Source organism: Vulpes lagopus, chromosome 15 (assembly GCF_018345385.1).
Source record: "Vulpes lagopus strain Blue_001 chromosome 15, ASM1834538v1, whole genome shotgun sequence".
Lineage (NCBI taxonomy): Eukaryota > Metazoa > Chordata > Mammalia > Carnivora > Canidae > Vulpes > Vulpes lagopus.
The window spans coordinates 36,139,922-36,162,793 of record NC_054838.1 but is presented as its reverse complement, the minus strand read 5'-3'; the positions used below and the strand labels follow the sequence as shown (position 1 = coordinate 36,162,793).

At 38.4% G+C, this 22,872-nt stretch overlaps 1 protein-coding gene across 1 annotated transcript in view; it reads right to left on the bottom strand.

The window, feature by feature from the left end:
* The window catches only part of CCDC83 (coiled-coil domain containing 83), a 48,078-nt gene that overhangs the window by 19,925 nt on the left and 5,281 nt on the right, over positions 1-22,872 (bottom strand). The window contains exons 2-5 of the mRNA XM_041729974.1: positions 20,773-20,895; positions 12,121-12,205; positions 6,184-6,346; positions 2,551-2,718 (exon numbers count right to left, since the gene is read on the bottom strand). Coding sequence (XP_041585908.1) covers positions 2,551-2,718; positions 6,184-6,346; positions 12,121-12,205; positions 20,773-20,867 — 511 coding nt within the window. The 5' untranslated portion in view covers positions 20,868-20,895. The remainder of the gene's footprint in view (positions 1-2,550; positions 2,719-6,183; positions 6,347-12,120; positions 12,206-20,772; positions 20,896-22,872) is intronic.

Genomic DNA, 22,872 nt, shown 5'->3' with positions numbered 1-22,872 from the left:
TTTTTAAATATATCAGAACAGTAACTATTTTAAAAGTTTGGTACTGGTGTACAAATACATAGATCAATGGAACAGAATAGAAAGTATAGAGAAGGACCCAAATACACATAGGAAACTAAAGTATAATAAAGTCAGCATTTCATATCAGTAGAGTTAAAATGAATTATTTGCTATATGATGTTAGAACAACTGGAAAACCAGGATCCCTGGGTGGCACAGCGGTTTGGCGCCTGCCTTTGGCCCAGGGCGCGATCCTGGAGACCCGGGATCGAATCCCACGTCGGGCTCCCGGTGCATGGAGCCTGCTTCTCCCTCTGCCTATGTCTCTGCCTCTCTCTCTCTCTGTGACTATCATAAAAAAAAAAAAAAAAAAGAACAACTGGAAAACCATCTGGCAAAAAATAAAGTTGTCTTCCTACCTCATAGACACACAAAAAATCAGAGATTTAAATATTAAAATGAAGCCACAAATATTCTAGAAGAAAATATTGGGCAATTTTTTCGTCATTCATAAAACAAAAATCTAAGTTGAGCATTCTAAAACTTCAGAATGTTCTCATAAACATATTCCACAATAAAAGACTAATGACAAATGGGGACAATCTTTGTACTTTATATCACAGTTAAAGAGCTAATTTCCTTCAAATGTAAGGAGCTCCATAACACAGTAGAAAAATGGGCAAAGGATGTGAATAGATGGTTCACAGAAAAGGAAACTCATTATAGTTCCTGAACTTATGAAAAGATATTCACTATCACTTATAGTAAGAGAAGTGGAAATGAAAGCTACAATGAGGTACCATCTTCTGCTTTTAAGACTGGCAAAGAACAAAACATTAGCTAACCTCCCTGTTGTTGAAAATACAGGAACACAGCATCCTCATCCACATGAGGAGGAGTCGGGAAGGGGTGAGGATGGTTAGTAAACTTGGCACAAGGTTTATGGAGGGCTCTGCCTATCAAAATAAAAAAAAAATAAATAAATGGGCACTTTGGGTCAGTCATTCCTTCCTAGAGACACACACGAATGAAATTATATAAATACAAGAATATTCACTACAGTAAAATGAGATATTTAAGAATATTCATTGCAGCATTATTTATAATAGAAAACTATAGAAAACAACCTAAGTGCTAATGAGTAGGGGATTTGTGAAAAGAATTATAATACAACGAAACAAAGTAGCCACTGGAAGAATGAATAGGTACTAATACGTACTGATCTATGAAAATGTCCATATTGTTATATGAAAATGTCCATATTGTTATATGAAAAAAGTACAAAATTGTATTTGTGTATGCTTTGTATATATTAATATAAAATATTTCTGAAAAAGGTTACACAAGAAATTGGTAATAGTACTTTTATCTAGAGAGATAATCTGAGTGGCTGGGGGATAAACAGGAGTAAGAAGTTGTCCCCCCCACTTTTTAAAGATTTATTTATTTATTATTTGAGAGAAAGGTGTCCCCCACACCTTTGGGAGAGAGAGTCCCAAGCAGATGCCCCACTGAGTGAAGAGCCTGATGCAAGGCTTGATCTCAGGACCCAGAGATCACGACCTGAGCCGAAACTAAGAGTTGGATGCTTAATCAACTGCATACCCAGGTGCCTTGGAAGGTGTCCCTTTTACTTTCTACTTTTCTTCTGGGGAGGAAAACTTTTTTAAAAATTGGAACTCTAAGCCCAGATGATTTGGAACCAAATTTACACTGCCATTGTGGTGCAGAAGTCCTGAGCTGAGAAACCTACAGAAAACTTTGGTCCAGAATTGGAACATCCTGACAGGGACCCAGAAGAGGATAATGGAAATGACCTCACATGAACACCTTCGCCACTCAGGGCACCATCACCAGCTGGGCTCAGAGGTGTTACCCAGCCAGTGTTCTTTTGAGTCATCAGATTTCTCCATTTATTCTACTGTATGACTTTCCTATCCCTGGATCTCTGATGTTTTTTTAAGCCACTGTGCTAGCCACAGTGACAGAAGGGTGGCCTCATGGTTCCCAGATCTAGTCCTGATAAGTTTCATCATGCCTGGTGCCATCTGGCTCCATATTCTCTCCATTTCCCATCTCATGTTTGTGCTCCAGTTCTTTCTGACTATAACCTAGCATTTACTTGGGCATTTCTCTACAATGATTCTACTTTTATAGCCTGGTTAAGTTGTTTTTAGCTTGTCTCAGGTAAACTTCTTTTCTAATATAACCCTGTCCCAGGACCTTCATAGCTTGGTGGAATTGCCCCAGACCTAAGTATGGGAGTAGAGAGACCGACTGAATAAAGCTTCTTTCTCCAAGACACTTGGTCCCAGGGATTCTCCACTACCCCCTGCACCCCCACTCCCATCACTCTCTTTTACTTCTCAGTGGTGGTCCTGGGAGAGTTTCTCTACTCCCTCTCTCCACCTTTACCTTTAGCTTCATAGCTGCTTGTGGTAATAGCAGAGAGTAAAGAATGATTCAGGGAGTACACATTTTTTTCTTCTACCAAAGGGCTGCTCTCCCAAGTTTTTCTACTGAATTTAAGCTAGCTTTGCTGCAACTGACCTGACATTTTCTCTGCATTTTCCTTAACTCTATTGATGTCATTCTGCAAGGAGGTAATGAGTTTAGCATGTTGTCCACTCCCTACATTCTTGTATTCTTCCCAGTATTCCTTTTCACTGAGTTTCTCAAGAAATAGTTTCTCAGCATTAGTTATTTGCATGCGCATATCTGTTGAAAGAAAATCGAGACATCATGTCATTTCCATTGTTCTTGCAACCATTATACATTGCAATCAGATTTTATGAAGTTAAGATCTGAAAGGTCTGATACTAAAATGCTGTTAATTCATAAATGCAATTTTTAAACTACAATTAAAGGAAATCTAAGCTATTTTAACTATTTTCCATCCCTCAGGATTCATAACCCAAGTAAAATTAAACTTCCAAATATAAAACAGACATGTGGTTTTAGGCTATGACTGATAAGGTAATAGACTATCTATATGCCTAGGAACCCACAAGCTTAAATTAATCCTATGATAAGCTTGATTAGCGTCCTATTTTGTACAATATACTATATCAAATGTACTTTTTATTGATAAATTGACATTTTTCTGACCATTATGCCCTCTGGACAAAGTGACTTCAACTTATATCATGTGCTGTCCTTGGCAACCATTTTTATAAATAAATAGGTTGATTCCATCATCTAAATTTCAGTGTTTGGGCTTCCCTTGTGAAATGATACCATATGATAGTTATAGCAACATGTCTTCCCCTGCCTCCACTTATTAAGGCCTTCAGAGTGAAAGATAAATTCTCTAGTAAAATATGTACAAATATTGAGCTATCTCCACTGTGTAAACTTTCAGTTTTCCCTGGTGCATTTGCTAAACATGGTATTCTACTCAATCTTTAGGCTGGTCTCTTGCTTCTAAGATTTTATTTTATTTATTTATTTATTTTTAAGATTTTATTTATTTATTCATGAGACACACACACACACACAGAGAGAGAGAGGCAGAGACACAGGCAGAGGGAGAAGCAGGCTCCATGCAGGGAGCCTGATGTGGGACTCCATCCCGGGTCTCCAGGATGACACCCTGGGCTGAAGGCAGGCACTTAACCACTGAGCCACGCAGGGATCCCCACTTCCAAGATTTTAGAATGAGGTCTGACAAAGATCAAGGTACGATGAACTTAATGTCCTTTTGGCTCAATGCTGCACACCATCTTGTTTGAGAGCTCCCTGAAGGCAAGACCATATCTTATTCTTCTCTATAAAACCAGCACTTAGCACAGAGTCTGGTATCAATTGGTGCTCAATAAATGTCTAGGGAATGGGTGAAGCATTCCAAACAGGCCAGAGGGATGTTCTTCAGTATAGAGGGCCAGAAGGACTCCAGACATGTCTTTTCCCAAAGATGTAAATCAGATAATATATTTTTAAATCCCTTAATAAATGGCACTAGTTATTGCCATGGAACAGTTACTACTGCTACAACCTACCTGATGAGCTATCCTGTTATTTGATTAGCCTGCTGCTGTCTCAGCCCTGTGCCACATTCGGCCTCTGAGGGGAGGGTTGGTTAATGTCACTGAAGATTTTGAAAGAGAGGTGAGTGTAGTGGCTGTTGTTCTGCTTCCCCAGATCCCATCTCCCTTGCCTTCTCCTACCTCCTGTCAAATAAGTAGGCCAATTACTGGGGCCCCTTCTCCTGGCTGTGGGGATTTGCCCAGGGGGGAGCAATGTCTCAAGCTAGGGACATGCTCAGAGTCCTTCCCTGGAAATACTTTCACTGGAACTGGTGGAAAGCATGTCTCTTCTGTCTCTATTTAGGTTAAAAGGATGTAAGGTGAGAGGCGTCCATGGTCAGAGTTCTAGCCTCATGGGGACAACAGTCTCAGAAAAAGGAGCCAACTTTCTGGGGAAGACAGAGAGAGAAGAGGGGCAAGGAAGGGGGTGAGGGGAGAGAAAGAGGGAGAGGCAGAGGAGGTTAAAAAAAAAAAAGCCAAGATCTGACAGCAGGTGAGGCTCCAGATCCAGGTCGGTAGTGCACGCTGCCTTTAGTGCACACTGCCTATCCAGTTTCGTTATATGAAAAAATTATCATCCTCTTTATGCTTGGGCTAGTTTGGATTGAATTTTTATCCATGCAACTGAAGAGTCCTAACTAAAAGTTGTAAAAAAAAAAAGGGGGGGGGGGTTATTACTACTTCTCAAACCTTACTGTGCATAGGAATCCCCCAGGATCTTGTCTCAAAGCAGACTCTAGTTCAGTAGCTCTGGATGGGCCTGAGATTCTGCACTGCAATGAGCTGCCAAATGAAGCTGCTGCTGCTACACTGCATACCCAATGGGGTTACAGTGGCTACCTGGTGCATAACAGAACTGCTTCAGAAAGCCTCTGCACATACACCTGTCCTCTCACTTTCCCGCATCTGCAGGCTCCTTTCATCCCTGGACCACTTGACCTGAGCAGCCCCCCTCTGCTGTGCTCCCGTCACCCAGCTTGGCCCCCGTCTTGTATGACACACAAATCCCAGCACTCAGCCCAAACCACAAACAGGCACACTCTCAGCTAGCTGGGCTCATTTCCCTGTGAGGGCAGTTTAGTGAGCACATCTGAGTATCCTTTGTGGTCTCACTCCTACCTCAAGGGACTTATTAAAGTTCTGCTTCCAAACATAAGCGGAGGTCTCCTGGAGAGGAGCCCTGCAAAATCCAGTATCTACCACCTTATGATATCACCACTGCCCATAAAGGGACAAGTCAGAATAGGCTTTTGGGAACAGTTGTGGAGACCCCTAAAAATGAAGTTTGCTGATTGATGTTTGGGCTTGGCAACTATTTCATTCAAAACCACAAATATTTACAGATGGTGTGCTTGCTCTGTGTAAAGTGCTTAGATGAGTAGGCTCTCTGAACCACTTGGAGAAATTCAGGCAATCTAGTCCTCATTTGGCCTTCCAGCTCCTAGTACTGCTTCCTGAGAACACATCTCTTCCCCAAGTTCTCCAGCTTCCTAGCTGAGATAGTATTTTTAGAGGTTCTGGCAAAAGTAGTTTGGGAAATCTTGAGCAGCAGGTTTAGGACAAAGGAATGAAAAAATTTTTTAAATGCATGTGTTAAAACTATGTCTGACTTATCCGCAGGACCATGGTATTTCCTAAACCCGTGGCAAGAGTAGGTCCGGGTCTTTCATCTTCTGCAACCTAGCATCATTTCTGTCCACGTCCTCCCCATCTTCCCCCTTGCCAACTCTCATCCCTCCTTTCCCATCAAAATGGGGGGCTTAGCTTCCTTAGTGATACTGGTGGGAAGGGAGGCTTCATGACAATATTCACATTATTCTCAAGTCTGAACAGAGGCTGAAGCCAAAGAGGCCGCCAGATGACAGAATTTCCCTTAAGAAAGAACAAATCTCCTCCTGCAAGAAATTCAGGGTGGTAGCTAACAGGCTGTTTGTCTGATGTCAAAAGCCAGGTGGTTTTCTTCTGTCTCTGTTTTTGATCAGTGCCCTGCCTCCTCCTCCTCACTTGGTTTCAGTAGCTCTGCCCACTGTGACTTCCCTCACACATGTGTGTGCTTGTGGTGGTAACGCTCTCATCTGGAACATGTTCACAGCATTTTGAACATACTAGGAGACAAAAGCATGAACATATTCAAGAAATAACTCAGTTCCTAAGTCACCTTTCAAGTTTTCTTCCTGGTCTCTCTCAAACTTCCATTTTTCCTTCATTGCTTTTTCAACATCTTCTCTTGTGACAACTGGTAACCCCTCTGACTTCTCTTCACTCAGCTCCTTTAGAAGGTTCTGTATGTGCCAAGTCTGCTCATCCTTCAAGCGTTTGTTCTGTTGTGAAAATCAACAGTAGGTAATTACAACTGCTCAAGTATTTACATTGATTTGCCTCAAAACAGAGTTGCACATTAAGGCTTGCAAAATGAGGAAAAAACAATGACATAAGTTTATACAATATCTCTAAGAGCTTAAGGAACATGGAAGATGCAAAATAAAATTAAACCCATCAACACAGTAACTATTGGATAGAAAGTTACATTTGAAAAATTGTGTTAGTAATCTCCCAGTCTATGGCCCTATCATAGGGTCAGTGAACATTAAAGTTAGGGATCCCCAGGTGGCTCAGAGGTTTGGTGCCTGCCTTCAGCCAGGGCTTATCCTGAAGTCCTGGGATCGAGTCCCACGTTGGGCTCCCTGCATGGAGCCTGCTTCTCCCTCTGCCTATGTCTCTGCCTCTCTCTTTCTGTGTGTCTCTCATGAATAAATAAATAAAAATCTTAAAAAAAAATAAAGTTAGACTTTGGAGGCCGATTTCGTCAGTCTCCCACTACAACCATTCTTCTCCAGCAATCATCATTCATTTGGTCAGTGTTTATGGAGCATCTACCATGTGCCAGGTGATCTTCTAGACACTAAGAATACATCAGTTAACACTATATATAAAATACAGCGGCCCCTTCTCTTAGCTATAGGGATTTGTCCAGAGGGAGCATGTGCCTCAAGCTAGGAACATGCTCAGAGTCCTTCCCTGAATATTCACTGAAACTGGTGGAAAACAGGCCTTTTTTTGTCTCCGTTTCAAGGTTAAAAGGATGTAAGGTGAGAAGTGTCCATGGTCAGAGTTCCAGCCTCATGGAGACAACAGCCTCAGAAAAAGGATGCTTCCATGGCAAAGATAAAAATTTAACCCAAAAGGGATCCCTGGGTGGCGCAGCGGTTTGGCGCCTGCCTTTGGCCCAGGGCGTGATCCTGGAGACCCAGGATCGAATCCCACATCGGGCTCCCGGTGCATGGAGCCTGCTTCTCTCTCTGCCTGTGTCTCTGCCTCTCTCTCTGTGTGTGTGTGACTATCATAAATAAAAAAATAAAAAAAGCCATATTTATCATAGCCAAATATGGGGAACAACTCACATGTCTTTCAATAGGTAAACGGTTAAATAAGTTGTGGTACCATCCATATCACAAAACAAAAATCAATAAAAGGAACCAACTAATGATACATGCAGCAAAATGAATCTCCAGAGAATTAAGCTGAATGAAAAAAGCCAATCTCCAAAGATTACTTACAAAGATTACTTACTAGTAAGTGATTTATATGACATTCTTAGAATAACAAAATTATAAATATGGAGAACATATTGATGGTTGCCAGGAGTTAATGAAGGGGTACAATTGGGAGGGAGGGAGTGGCTGTAAAAGGACATTATGAGAGATGCTTCTGTTGATGGAAATTGTCTGTGTCTTGATTGTATCAATGTCAATATTGTTAATGTTAATATTCTACTTGTGATATTATACTATAGTTCTGTAATATGTTATAGGAAACCAGGTTATGGGTATACAGGATCCCTCTGTATTATTTCTTATTTTCTGCATTATTTCTTCAATTGCATACTAATCTATAATTATTTCAAAAAAGTTTAATTTAAAATATGGAGGTCAATCATTATTAGTAATTGATAAATAATAATATATTGCTCTTTTGTCAATTCTCAAATATTCCATTTTCTGGGAAATAAATTCATGTTTTGTTTTCTTATAAATAAACTGAATTGGGACACCTGGGTGGATCAGCAGTTTAGCACCTGCCTTTGGCCCAGGGCATGATCCTGGAATCCCTGGATCAAGTCCCACATCAGGCTCCCTGTGTGGAGCCTGCTTCTCCCTCTGCCTGTGTCTCTGACTCTCTCTCTCTCTCTTTCTCTGTGCCTCTCATGAATAAATAAATAAATATTTTTAAAAATAAAATAAAATAAGTTGAATTACTTTGGCTTGATTGAGTTATTTGGAAATGAAATATTTGTAGAAACTCGAATAATATCAATGGAAATATCTCTTGCCAAACTATTGCCCTGCTAATACTTTTTCCAAATATGGACTTTTGTATTTATTTTTGTTAGAAGATGGAAAATTCCTTTATCAAGTATAGTCTGAATACTAAAAAATATTTATCTGATTTTATTTATGTTAGCTAATTTTAGTAAGGCAACAATTGCCTCAAAATCAATTCCAGCTCTAAAATAGGCAAAGAAAATCCAACGATAGTGATCATTTAAAAACTACTACATATAATTCATAAAGAAATAATGTGTAATCAATCACACTACATATAATTCATAAAGAAATGTGTAATCAATCAATACATTTTTCTTTTACCTTTCACACTTAGCACAATACTTGTCGAAGTAAATGCAGTCCTCTTAGATCAAACTTTTAACACAATGACTATTCTTTTCAAATGTATATTTTTATTTATAAATTAAAAATAGTATCACATGTCCTAAAAATGTAATTGACTATTGCATAAATGTGACTAAATCATATTTTGTATTATACGTAAATTTAAAAACATCTATATTAAACTTCCCAAGTCCTGTAGTGAATTTCAAATGGATGGGAAATGTGTCTGACAACATGTTACAAAATTCACTATATCTGAAAGATTATTTTGAGTGATATACTGGAATACAATTTAGTTAGATATATTTATCAATGTGTTAAAAAAGACATTTATCCTACAAAGTAAACGGTTATTATTCAAAGTAAGAATAATTGTCACACCATAAAATAGAAGAAAGGAGACTCAGTAGATAAGCTACAAAGAAAGGACTGATTTTTTTTAAAGATTTTATTTATTAGTGAGAGAACATGGGGGATGGAGGGGAATGGGCAGACAGAGAGAGAGAAGCAGACGGAGAGGGAGAAGCAGACTCCTCACTGAGCAGGGAGTCCTATGCAGGGTTCCATCCATCCTTAACTGACTGATTCACTCAGGCACCCCTGATTTTGTTTTGTTATAAGGCCATCTCATGGGATTTACCTTTTTAACTCTTTAAGATTCACAAAAGCAAGAACAGTTGCCAAATTAGCACACAGAGTTCTCCCTTACTATGTCCCTGCCTTCCCCAATGATGACATCTTATATAACCAGAGAATATTATCAAACCTGAGAAATTGACAATGGTACAATATTATTAAGTAAATTAGAGACTTTATTTGGATTTCACCAGTTTTTACATGTGCTCATTTTAATTTTTTTGCGTGTATAAGTATGATGAAAATTTGTCATATATACATATGTGAATTATCACCATATAGATGACATTTGAAGCCACGGTGTTAGGTAAGATCTTTAGAGTTAAAGAGAAGACTCGAGATCAGAACTCTGGAAAATACTAATTTAGGGATAGGTCCAAAAAAAGAGCAATGAATGAGAAACATGAAATGGGTTGGTGAATAGTGGGGAATATCAAGGAGAGTGATGTCCTGGCAGCCAAAGAAAGAGAGTTTCAAGCTGACAGCAATGACTGCTGAAGGCACAAGGGGTAACAAGGACTAGCGAGAAGCCACTGGACTTGGCTAATTGGTCATTAATAACTTCTGCCTTAGCAGTTGTGGTGGAGTAGCAGGAGTAAAAGAATGAATCTGAGGTAAGGAAGTGGACACAGTGAACTATGAAATGTCTAATGAGGTAAGTGGAGCAGTGAATGCAGAAAGGGAGATAATAAATGAAGTGAGAGTCCAAACAAAACTCACACAAGAGAAGAGATAACTTGTAGGAAGGATGAAGCGGTATTTCTGATTTCTGACCTAAATGAAAAGAAAAGTATGTCTTATTAATGAATCATATTTAACTTAGCAATTAAATATCCATGACCTCAAAAATTTTTCCTTCCACAGGTGTTAGTGTGAATCAACTCAATAAATATTTATTGATAACTTATCCATGCTGGACCCTTCCTGAGAAACAAAGTAAGATTTGATTGCTGTTCCCTAAAGAGCTCTCAATTTAATAATAACATTTGTATGCAGCATCCCAGCTTAGTTCGGGGGAATGAAACGGAGCTAGCCAAGAGAAGAGCATTCCGGGAAGATGAAACAGCCTGCATGAAGGTACAATAACCAGGGAGACTGGGTTTTTCCAAGATTTAAAAGAAGCAGTGGTAAGTGAAGGGTAGAACGACTGGAGATAAGGCAGGAGAGGTGAGCAGAGGTCAGATTTTGTAGGGCCTCAAAGATTTCAGTAAGGAGCGTGGATTTCATTTTCTGTACAATAGGCAGCCACTGTAGGGTTTTAAGCACTGAAAGATTTACAGTATCCGTGGGTTTGCACTGTGGAAAATGTACCCAACTGAAGAAAGATAGGGGAGAGATGGTGGCAGCTTAAACTGCTGCATTAGCAGCTTACACAGAGAGAAACAGATAAATATAGTTGCAGCTGGAGTCTGCCCCTCCATGCTCCTCACTGCTGGGTCCCCTTATGTCCCCAAAAGAAGGTGTAGGGCTATCCCATTCTTGGGTAAATATCCATGAAAAGAAGAATTTTGTTTCTGGCTTCAAATGAGGGTCTATAGGAAAGAGATTCCTCAGTCTGGATCTGTTGTCCTTTGCACAACCAAATGTAAGTCTGAGGATGACGCCAGAGTCCCAGTGGTGACCACTGGGGGAAGTGCATTGGTCCTGTGATGGCAGCTCACTCCTCTCACATACTGTGCATCTCATCACATAGAATTGCATCCAGACACCTAGACAAAAGTTCCCCTTTCCCTTCTCATCCACAGATCTGAGTTTCTGTTGGAGTCTAGTGACTGATCCTGGAGAACCCTGACAATTCAGGGTCACAGTTATATCACCACCATGGCATGTCTAGCCCAATAAATATTGCTGAATGAATGATCTGATTAGTTCTATTCAGAAGACAAAAATCCCCACGTTATTGGAGGCTCCATTAAAACTTGTAGATATAGTCATTTCAGATGAAAGCCAAATAAAAATTATCTGTGGAAGTTGTAGAGTCCATATGAATGCTTTAGTAGGGAATAGTCTCAGTAGTTCCTCATTTATGAGACACCTTAAGGGATAAGTTGTGTTAATTATCACTTACTGCTTCTTAACTATTTCTGCCCATCTTTAGTCATGATAGTCATATACATGGCTTTGATATTCATTTCAATCTGTTTTTGTAAAAATATTGTATCATCGTAAACAGTCACTTTAACAATTGAGATTATACTTTTCAAATAATATTTACATATGTATCCTCTGACAATCTAGAAGCAAAAAAGATACAGAAATTAAAAATAGAGAACCAATGTTTTGTCATTTGAAAAAATAAGAAATTAAAACATAAATGTGGTTCCAGGGGGGCACCTGGGTGGTTCAGTGGGTTGAGTGTCTGCCTTCGGCTCAGGTCATGATCCCCGGGTCCTGGGATCAAGTCCTGCTTCAGGATCCCTCCTCAGCAGGGACCCTGCTTCTCCTTCTCCTCCGTTCCCCTCAATGCTTGTTTTCTCCCTCTCTCTCTCTCAAATAAATAGTCTTTTAAAAAATGTGGTTTCTGAGCCTTAAAATTTTTGAACACAAGATCCAGGTCATCATGATCTAAATAACACAGCTCAAGCTGACTTCCTTTGACATGGTAATTAATATAACAGGAACAGCAGTGCCCACTTGTCTTATATGTACCAAAACTTAGATTGTAAATATCAATTCCAAGCACTAAAGAGGATAATTTCCTAAAGTACATGTAATCATAATTCACAAATTTTTAAGGCATTTGTGTAAATGTTTAATAACTAGATATAAGCTTTAAATGTTATACTCACTCTTTCATGATACTTTTGGTTCTTTTCTCTAAGTCTCTTTATTTGAGCCATATATCGTTCTACTGCATTTTCCTTTATTTGACAGCTGATAATAAACAAAGATAAGATGTGTTACAATTACTCATCTAGGAAAATTCATGAGACAAATATAAACTATTTAGATTGAAATAAAGTATTAAATATATTATAAAAACACATTTAGGGATAAGATACCTTCTTAAGTGATTTTTTTGTGTGTTTCTTTTTTTTTTTTAAGATTTTATTTATTTATTCATGAGAGACACAGAGAGAGAGAGAGGCAGAGACACAGGCAGAGGGAGAAGCAGGCCCCATGCAGGGAGCCCGATGTGGGACTTGATCCCGGGACTCCAGGATCACACCCTGGGCTAAAGGTGGCACTAAACTTCTGAGCCACCAGGGCTACCCTTTTTGTGTGTTTCTGAGTATATTTTACTCACTAAAATATATGTTGGAGAGATAACTTCAAGTTTTTTCCTATATCAATCCCCATTTGTATTTCACAGTCATAATTTGTATACTTTCTAATTATTTATAAATAATTCAGCTTAAAGGAAACCTAGGGAAGGGCACACATAAAACATGTTCTCTAGAATTCTAAAAATTCAGACAAAAATGACAAGATAAAGACTTTATATAAGGGCAGACACACCTTCTTGAAATACTAAGATAAATGAGACGTATCTCTGGTTCAAGTTCGTTAGTATGCCATCTCTTCCTTTTTTTTTTTAAATTTAATTTTATTTAAATTCAATTTGCCAACATATAGTATAACACCTAGTGCTCATCTCATCATGTGCCGTCCTTAGTGCCTGTCACCAGTTACCCTACCATCTCTTCTATAAATAATAAAGGTTTTTCTGGCACAAATACATTTCTTTCATACCCAACAAGTATTTGTTGAGCATCTGTCAGGTACAAAGGAGAGACTGAACAGTAGAGAAAGACTTTGATATAGGCCATTTGATAGCTATCTGAAGTGCTATGTATCTCTATTTCTCTATTACCCCTCAAATCTTTTAACTTTAAATCTGAGACCAGGGATGCCTGGGTGGCTCAGCGGTTGATCACCTGCCTTTGGCTCATCCCGCAGTCCCAGGATCCCCTGCATGGAGCTTGTTTCTCTCTCTGCCTATGTCTCTGCCTCTCTCTGTGTGTCTCTCATGAATAAATAAATCCTAAAAATAAATAAATAAATATGAGACCAAAGTAACACAGTGGAAACAGCTTCACATAAACATCTTGCCTCCATTAAAACAAAGCAAAACAGTCACTGGGTGGCTCAGCGGTTTAGTGCCTGCCTTTGGCTCAGGGCGCGATCCTGGAGTTGCGGGATCGAGTCCCATGTTGGGCTCCCGGCATGGAGCTTTTGCTTGTGTCTCTGCCTCTCTCTCTCTCCCTCTCTCTCTCTCTCTATCATGAATAAATAAATCAATAAATCTTAAAAAAAAAAAAAAGCAAAACAAAAATATAGCACCTGTATGGTGTAGTGAACTTAGAGGTCATTACAAAAGGAGAGACTCTTGTTTGCCATCACGTTCCTGTCACTTCTTACCTATATGATCTCAGGCAAGTCACTTCTCTGAGCATCAATTTTCAACCTGTCAGTGGTGATAACAATACCTAGCTCTAATCCTTTAAAGATTAAAATAAGAATTGTATGTGAATGTTTCTAGGGTAAAGTAGGTGCTTAGAAAATTTCAGTTGAATCTGAATCTTATATCCTCAGCCCTTCCTCCAAAATATCATTTATATGTGTGACATTGTGTATTCAGTACAGAGTAAAATAAATCTTCTTTCTCAATGATGAGAAAATGCACCATAAAAACAAAACAAGCAATTCCTTTAGTGGCAAAAGTGCTCTGTTTGGATACTGTGAAACTTGGACTTCAGTACTGCTTCTCCACTGACTGCCCAAGGACTCTCAACCTCGTTAGGCCATGGCTTACTTTTCTGGAAGTAAGAGAATTGAAGGCGATGAGCTCTATATTTTTTCAGTTCCAAAATTCTGCAGTTTACATTGATCATTGTTCCCTTTCATGCAGTCACACAGACAACCACATACAGCACAAATAAGATTTAATGAGCTGCTGCTCTGTGCCCAGTATTGTTTAGGGCATTATGGAGATAGTGTGGAACAATACTTCCATGATCCTTGCCCCCAAGGAGCTTACATTTCACTAAACAAAAAAGAAGTAAACACCCAAGCATATTATTTACCTATTGTTATGGGGGACATAACAGGCTATGATAAGGATAGTAAACAGAAGGGACTACTATGCACAGGTGGTTTCCAAACAGTAGTGGATATAAACCATGTTTTTTACTTCCCACCTAAAGCTTAGGTGTGAGGGCATCTGGGTAGGTCAGTCGGTTAAGTGTCTGCCCTCTGCTTGGGTCATGATCCTGGGGTCCTGGGATGGAACCCCACGTAGGGCTCCCCCCTCAGCAAGGAGCCTGCTTTTCCTTCTCCCTCTGCTGCTTCCCCTGCTTGTGCTCTTTCTCTCTCCCTCCGTCAAATAGATAAATAAAATCTTTAAAAAAATAAAGCTTAGGTGTGCAAAAATTCTGAAAGAGTGCCTTCTCTATCTCCCATTTTTAAGGAGAAAAATTAAAATAATGTAAATGAGAATTATCTGAAAAAGGCTCATGCAAATTTATGCAAATTATACCATTATAAATATGGTAACGTAATTCACTCTCTGCATGGGTGAAGCAGGCAAATGAATCTCAAGTATATGGTGTCCATTGGTTGAGACTGAGTCTTTGCATGGTCTGATTAACAGACTTATTCCTGGTTTCAGCTGAGAGGCTTGCTTGGTGATGACTGAGTGTGCAAAGATGGCTCTGGAGACTGCATTCAGCCCCAACCCCAGATCCTGCATGGCAGACACTTAAACTAAAAAATATTTCCCATTTATTTGAAATTCAAATTTAATTTGGCATCCTATAATTTTATTTGCTGTATCTGGCAATCCTACACTGAATCTACCACCTCTCCACTTAGAGCAGTCAGGAGCAAATGACCTGGGGCTTTGTCTTATGTTCCTTGTGAGCAGTTCAGAAAGATCTAAGAGTACCAGCAGGCCTCAGGGGCAATTCTGACTTGCCCTAAAGGTTTTGGTGGCTTTGTTGCCCCAACTGTGGCTCACATGGTAGGTGTAGGTCTAAGTCAGTTGAGCCTTTCCTTGGAATCTACTTCAACTTCCATGGGTCTCATGAAGATGAAACTGCACTTTAGAACTCAACACTATTAGCCACTGTGGAAATTCAAGTCTCACTGTTCTCTATGTATCTTTTTCTTTTCATATCTCCCTTAGGTGCCATGGTAGTGCACATGTGACACTAAAAGTGTCAGTGCTAAGTACTGAAGCAAATGCAATGATAAACTAATGAGATAATACATTTAAAGCAGTTTGAAAAGGATACACTATTCTAAAGCACAGTGATATGAAATGGTTAGTAATACAATGGGTTACTTTTCCCCTTTCTTCTCTGAATTATTAAGATGTTATTAATGTGTCAACTTTTTACCTCCAGGCAATTTGACTGAAAATTCTGAGAAGGAAAACAAATAAATCTGGATTTTTTTTTTTTTTTCAGAGAGAGAGAGTGAAAGCATGGGGTGGGAGGGGCTGAGGGAGAGGGAGAGAGAATCCCAAGCAGACTCTGAGTTGAGCGCAGAGCCTGACATGGGGCTCATTCTCATAACCCCAAGATCATGACCTGAGTTGAAACCAAGAGTCAGACGCTTAACCGACTATGCCACCCAGGCACCCCTAATCTGAATGTTTTAAAAAAAAATGTATACTTGTATCTATTTTTTAACCTATAATCATATCTATACCTATTTCTATATCTATATTCATACTCGTTGTAGAAAACTATGGGAAAAGCAAATATAAAGGAAAAAATAAAACCACAATTACCTAGAGATGATGATTATAGATTTTGCATTGGCAGTCTCAGCTCTTCACAAACAACCATAGAGGATCATGACCTTATATTCTTGGGACAGATTTTAAAAAAAAGTTTAGTTGTCCAGAAATCATTGACTATCTACTATGTGCTCCCAGCTCTTTGTTAGATGAGATTATATAAGAGAAACATAAGATGCTGCCACAGGATATTTGGTCAATCTTTTCTCAGAAAGTGAGGTGTGTGTTTTGGTTATTTGTCATGTGACAAAAGTTCTGTCGCCTGGGAACACATGGAGTGAGTCAAGTGTAACTAGCAGAGCATGGTAGAGCAAGGCCTTGACTGTTTCAGTCCATGAGATTATTTATTTAGTCTTAACAAAGGAGAGAACAAAAATATGAGATGTTCAATTTACATCTTGCACTAGATCATAAGAATTTTTAAATGTTTGTCTCTTTGTAAACCTCTGTTAAAGAATAGAAATACTGGCCTCTGGCTGACCTAGAAGAGAAAGAAACAGTTATATTTGGATGTCATCAGTGTAAACCATAGGAACAAGTTAGAGACCAGGTTGTATTCACAGAGCCTGGCTTTTTGTCCACCTCTCCAAAGATGAGATGAACAAGTTTTCCGTTATGCTGACAGATGAGTGCATGTAGTTTCTGGTTATAACTTAATGTCTCAAGTAGAAAATAAAAGGGAACTTTGTTGAAAGTCCCTTCCCATGGGTGTTTCTCTCTTAGTGTTCTGACCCATTCACTCACTGTCCTCTAAAAAGAATAGACAGGTAGATTTGGAGTTTCTCAAGAATAAGGAGATGGATTTTTCTATGAATGTTTAAAAAAAACTCTTGGGGCACCTCGGTGGTTCAGTTGGTTAAGCGTCCACCTTTGGCTCAGGTCATGATCCCAGGGTCCTGGGATGGAGCCCCACATCAGGCTCCCTGCTCAGCAGGGAGTCTGCTTCTCCTTCTCCCCCTGCTCCTCCCCTTGCGTATGCTCTCTATCACAGTCTCTGTTTCTCTCTCTCTCTAATAAATAAAAATAAAATCTAAAAAACAAAAAACAAAAAAACCCCAAATCTCTTAAGGGCCAGCATCACAGGCCAGTCACCAGCATCACGGGTTCTGCACTTTCAGCCTTGTTCCCCCTTTCAATAATTTCCTATTTCCAAATCCCACATGTTCCACAGGGCTTGGCTGATCTGACAGTTGCCTATATAGCAGCAGGTGGCTCCTACCCTCTCTCCCACATTTCTGCCTTCTCTCAGTTACTGGACTGTGAAAAGTTCTCCCTTACCCCAGCATCTTTTCCATAAGCCTTTCTCTCCTTCATTCTATGTCTCCATAACAACTGTTCCTCTTCCAGATATCAGTTGCAATGTCACTTTCTCAAACAAGTTTTTCCTGACCCCTCTGACCATATCAAGACCTTTAGTTAAATTGTCGCACAACACCCTACACTTTTCTTTCATAATGTCTTAATTGTAGCTATACAATTTTTTTTAAAGCTTGAAGTAGTTGTCCAATATCTGCCTCCCATGCCTCATCAGGCCAGGAACTAGGTGATCTGTTTGTTGCTGTCTTCCAGCACTTGCCTTGGACTTGGTAAACATTCAAGTATTTGTTCAGTAAAAGCATGAATGAAGTACATACTTTAAATATATATATATATTTAAAATTTTAATTCCAGTGCAGTTTTTCTGGCTGAATCATATACATATATATTATAATGAACATATAAACATATACATATATTATGTATAACTGTATATAAATATATATATAGATACATATATATATATTATCCATTCTGCTTTATCCATTCATCTATTGATGGACACTTGGGCTGCTTCCATAGTTTGGCTATTGTAAATAATGCTGCAATAAACATAGGGGTGTGTGTATCCCTTTGAATTAGTGTTTTTATATTTTTTGAGTAGTGTAATTACTGAACTGTAGAATAGTCTATTTTTAACCTTCATACTGTTTTCCACAGTGGCTAGATCAGTTTGCATTCCTACCAACAGTGGATGATTTTCCTTTTCTTCGCATGAAGAAAGGAAAAAATACATCATTGTATTTTTGATGTTAGCCATTCTAACAGGTGTGAGGTGATATCTCATTGTAGTTTTGATTTGCATTTTCTGATGGATGAGTGATGTTGAGCATCTTTTCAAGTGTCTGTTGACCATCTGAATATCTTCTTTGGAGAAATGTTTGCTCATGTCTTCTGCCAATTTTTAATTGGATTTGTGCGTGTGTGTGTGTGTGTGTTCAGTTGTATCAGTTCTTTATATATTTTGGATACTAACTCATTATTGGATGTTATTTGTGAGTATCTTCTATTTAGTAGGTTACCTTTTAGTTTTGTTCATTGTTTCTTTTGCTGTGCAGAGCTTTTTATTTTGATGTAGTCCCAATAGTTTATTTTTGCTTCTATTTCCTTTGCTTCTGGAGACATATCCAGAAAAATGTTGCTATGGCCAAAGTTAGAGAAATTACTGTCTATGCTCCCTTCTAGGATTTTTATAGTTTCAGGTCTCACACTTAAGTCCTTAATCCATTTTGAGCTTATTTTTATGTATGATGTGAGAGGATGGCCCAACTTCATTCTTTTGCATGTGGTTGTGCTGTTTTTCAACACCATGTATCAAAGAGATCTCTTTTTCTTCTATTGTGTATATTCTTGCCTCATTTGTCGAAAATTGGTTGATCATATAAGCATCGGTTTATTTCTGAGCACTCTATTCTGTGCTATTGATCTATGTGTCTATTTTTGTGCCAATACCATATTGTTTGGGTTACTACTGCTTTGTAGTATATCTTGAAATCTGGGATTGTGATACCTCCAGTGTTGTTCTTTTTCACGATTGCTTTGGCTATTCAGGGTCTTTCGTGGTTCCATACAAAAATTTTAGGATTATTTGTTCTAGTTCCGTGAAAAATGCTATTGGAATTTGATAGGGATTTCATTAAATGTGTAGATTGCTTTAGGTAGCATGGATATTTTAACAATATTTGTTCTTCTAATTCATGAGCATGGAATATCTTTCCATTTGTTTGCATCACCTACAATTTCTTTCATCAATGTTTTATAGTTTTCTGAGTACAGGTCTTTAACCTCCTTTGTTAAGCTTACACCTAGCTATTTTATTCTTTTTGGGGCATTTGTAAATGGGGTTGCTTTCTTAATTTCTCTGTCTACTGCTTCATTATTAGTGTATAGAAATGCAACAGATTTCTGTATAGTGATTTTGTATCCTGTGACTTTCTTGATTTCATTTGTCATTTCTAGTAGGTTTTTGGTGGAACCTTTAGTATTTTTCTATATATATAGCGTCATGTCATTTGCAAATAGTGAAAATTTTACTTCTTCCTTACCAATATGGATGCCTTTTATTTCTTTTTGTCTGATTGCTGTGGCTAGGACTCTGGAATAAAAGTGGTGAGAGTGGACATCCCTATCTTTTTCCTGACCTTAGGGGAAAAGCTCTCAGTTTTTCACCACTGGGTATGGTGTTAGATGAGCTGTTTTCATACATAGCCCTTATTACATTGAGGTATGTTCTTTCTAAACCTACTTTGTTGAGGGTTATGAAGTACATTCTTATATGAAAAGGACTGAAATGAATTCATTTACTTCCTAAGACTTATACATTAAAAACCTACCTCGTGCCAAAAACTGAGGTTCAAAATCTCACCAGGAATTTACTATCTATGAATTGGATAAAACATAAGCATAGAATATGTATTACCTCTAGTTTTGTCTCCAGCTCCTGGGAGTGAGACACTAAGAAATATTTTCATTAAAAATAATTGTATCGGGGATACCTGGCTGGCTCAGCGGTTTGGTGCCTGCCTTTGGCCCAGGGCGCGATCCTGGAGTCCCGGGATTGAGTCCCATGTCAGGCTCCCGGCATGGAGCCTGCTTCTCCCTCCTCCTGTGTCTCTGCCTCTGTGTGTGTGTGTGTCTATCATAAATAAATAAATAAATAAATAAATAAATAAATAAATAAATAAATCTTTTTAAAAATTTAAAAATTTTAAAAAAATAATTGTATCAGGGGGATCCCTGGGTGGCTCAGCGGTTTAGCGCCTGCCTTTGGCCCAAGGCTTGGTCCTGGAGTCCCGGGATCGGATCCTGCGTTGGGCTCCCTGCATAGAGCCTGCTTCTCCCTCTGCCTGTGTCTCTGCCTCTCTCTCTCTCTGTGTCTCTCATGAATAAATAAATAAAATCTTTTTTAAAAATAATTGTATCATTTGGATTTGATCTGTAGCCATTGGAGATAATGCTCATTGGAATGTCTAGAAATGAACTCTTCTATAAATGTATGCTAACTATTCCATGTTACAATAAACCTATTAATAAGCCAAAAATCAGCATCAATACTTTTAGACATAATCATATTTTATGAGGTCAGCCAGCTGTTATATACAAACTGTGTATACAGTATGTGGGAGAGTGGTGGGAGAGAGGAAGCCAAACCACATTAATGAATGCTGTTTCACTGCTACTACTTGAAAAATATTATAGTCAAAGTTTCAAAAACTTTAAAAATATGCACATAGCACAAGAGTGAAATTATGCTTCCAATCTACCTCCAGTCTCTCTTGACAGCTTTTGAGTGCATCACTTTCCACTTGGAGTTATATGAATCTTAATAATGATTTCCATTTACACATGGGAACATTTGGATTTCATAATTGAAACTTACTGGTAGTCTAGAAGTGCTTCACTAGTAGGCAATTTGACTTCTTTGTGTGGTCCATCTTGAACATCCTTTTTATTTGCTTTTGCTGTGTTATCCATTGTGTTGCTTAGTTAGTAAGAAGCATACCTGTTTGAAAAGAAATGGGAAAAGTAAATAAATTCTGTCTTTGCTCCTCTACTTGTGTTTACTCAAGATAAGGAACTGCTGGGACTTAATTTAGAACTGTTTTGTTTTCTTTTTCATTTCAGGTCTCCAGGTCTCCAGACCTATTACCTACCACAATGCTGGGACACAATGAATCAACAGATTCTTGAGTCTGGTAAGTTCCATGCCCAGGTACAGCATTTCCCCACCCAAAACTTTCTAAGAGACTCATCCCCTTATGTTATCCATCTACATCTGTTTTCCCTCTCAAGCATTTTTAAGAACAAGGACTTAACTTTTTCAGTCATTTTATTCCACCACAGTGTTTGGCAGACTGCACTGCATATAGTAGGAGTTCAGGAAATGTCTGTTAATTTTTTTAAAACTAAGATAAAACAAAAGTACAACTTTCTATGAACACCAAGAAACTAGACCCCAGAAGAATTAGGTTTGGCCAGGATCGTTATAAAGAGCAAATAAAAGCACATATTCAAATGTTTTTTAAGGGGCTAAAAGGTTTACAAATGCAAAATAAGAGTAATAATAATATTATTAACAGTAACCGCTCATCAGCTATTAATTGCTTTTTAATCAATAGTAAAAAAATTGTCAAAAATGATACATTTTAAAAGTGAAAAATCAGGTTCACCGTTCAAAGATTTATAAACAGGAATATTTCTTGGATTCTGTATAGGTACTAAAGTACTTCTTTTCAGATTACATAGTCTCCCTTAACAGATTTTTATTTTTTAATTTCCATTAATCTCAAAAAAAAAAAAAAGAGTTCCTAAACTTCAAAATATTAGTAATTGGGTATGGTAGAAAGAGTGTAGCCTTTGTGGGATGCCTGGGTGGCTCAGTAGTTGGGCGCCTGTCTTCGGCTCAGGTCATGATCCCAGCATTTGGGATCGAGTCCCGCATCGGGTTCCCTGTGAGGAGCCTGCTTCTCTCTCTGCCTGTGTCTCTGCCTCTCTCTCTCAGTCTGTGTCTCTCATGAATAAATAAATAAATATTTAAAAAAAGAATGTAGCCTTTACAATTATTTATTTAGATGGCTGGAAACTCCATGAAAGTGGGGATGATATAATTCTTGTGCATTACTCTATTTCCCCACACAGATGCACAATGAATCCTTGTCAGATGAAAAAATGGATGGATGAATCAGGCAGACATGTTTTTTTAATTTATTTTTTATTATTGGAGTTTAATTTGCCAACATTTAGCATAACACCCAGTGCTCATCCCCACCAAGTGCCCCCCTCAGTGCCCATCACCCAGTCACTCCAACAGGCAGACATGTTTAAATCCCAGATCCACCACTTATTGTCAATGGAACCTTGAGTAGATTAATCTTTTTGAGCTTCAGTTTCATCATTTGTAAAGTGAGAGAAAAAAAACTTTACTTTAAAAGCTGTCATAAGAATTAAATAAGCTAATATTTAAAGCACCTAGCATAGTGGCTGACATACAAAAAGGGCTTAGTTAGGTATTTATGCCCCTTTAGTTAAACTCCAGATCATGCTTCTTCAAACTTCAGGTAACTGAAAAGCAGAGGATGTCTGCCTGTTGCTAAGTATGATGATATGTGGAAAAACTAATCTGTGTGATTTGCTGTTGTCAACCTTCATCAATGATTTAGGTCACTGAGTTGGTAATCTGCATAGATCACTGAGATCCACAGTGGGAAATCTCTCTGAAATGAAACATGTTTTCCTAGACATGATGCTTGCATACCTAGACCTCCATCAAGGCTCAGTCTTTATGTCTGACACTTTTCTTTTCCAGCCAAAATGTGTTCATCTCTATACTCTAACAGACTCCAGTATGCATGAATGGAAACATACTATAATACTTTCCAACTAAAAAGCATATAGGTGATACAACAAAAAAAATTAGCACATTAAGACAGTGATATATTAAGTGATATCTTCTCAGATGTGAAAGTCTTGAGAATAATTC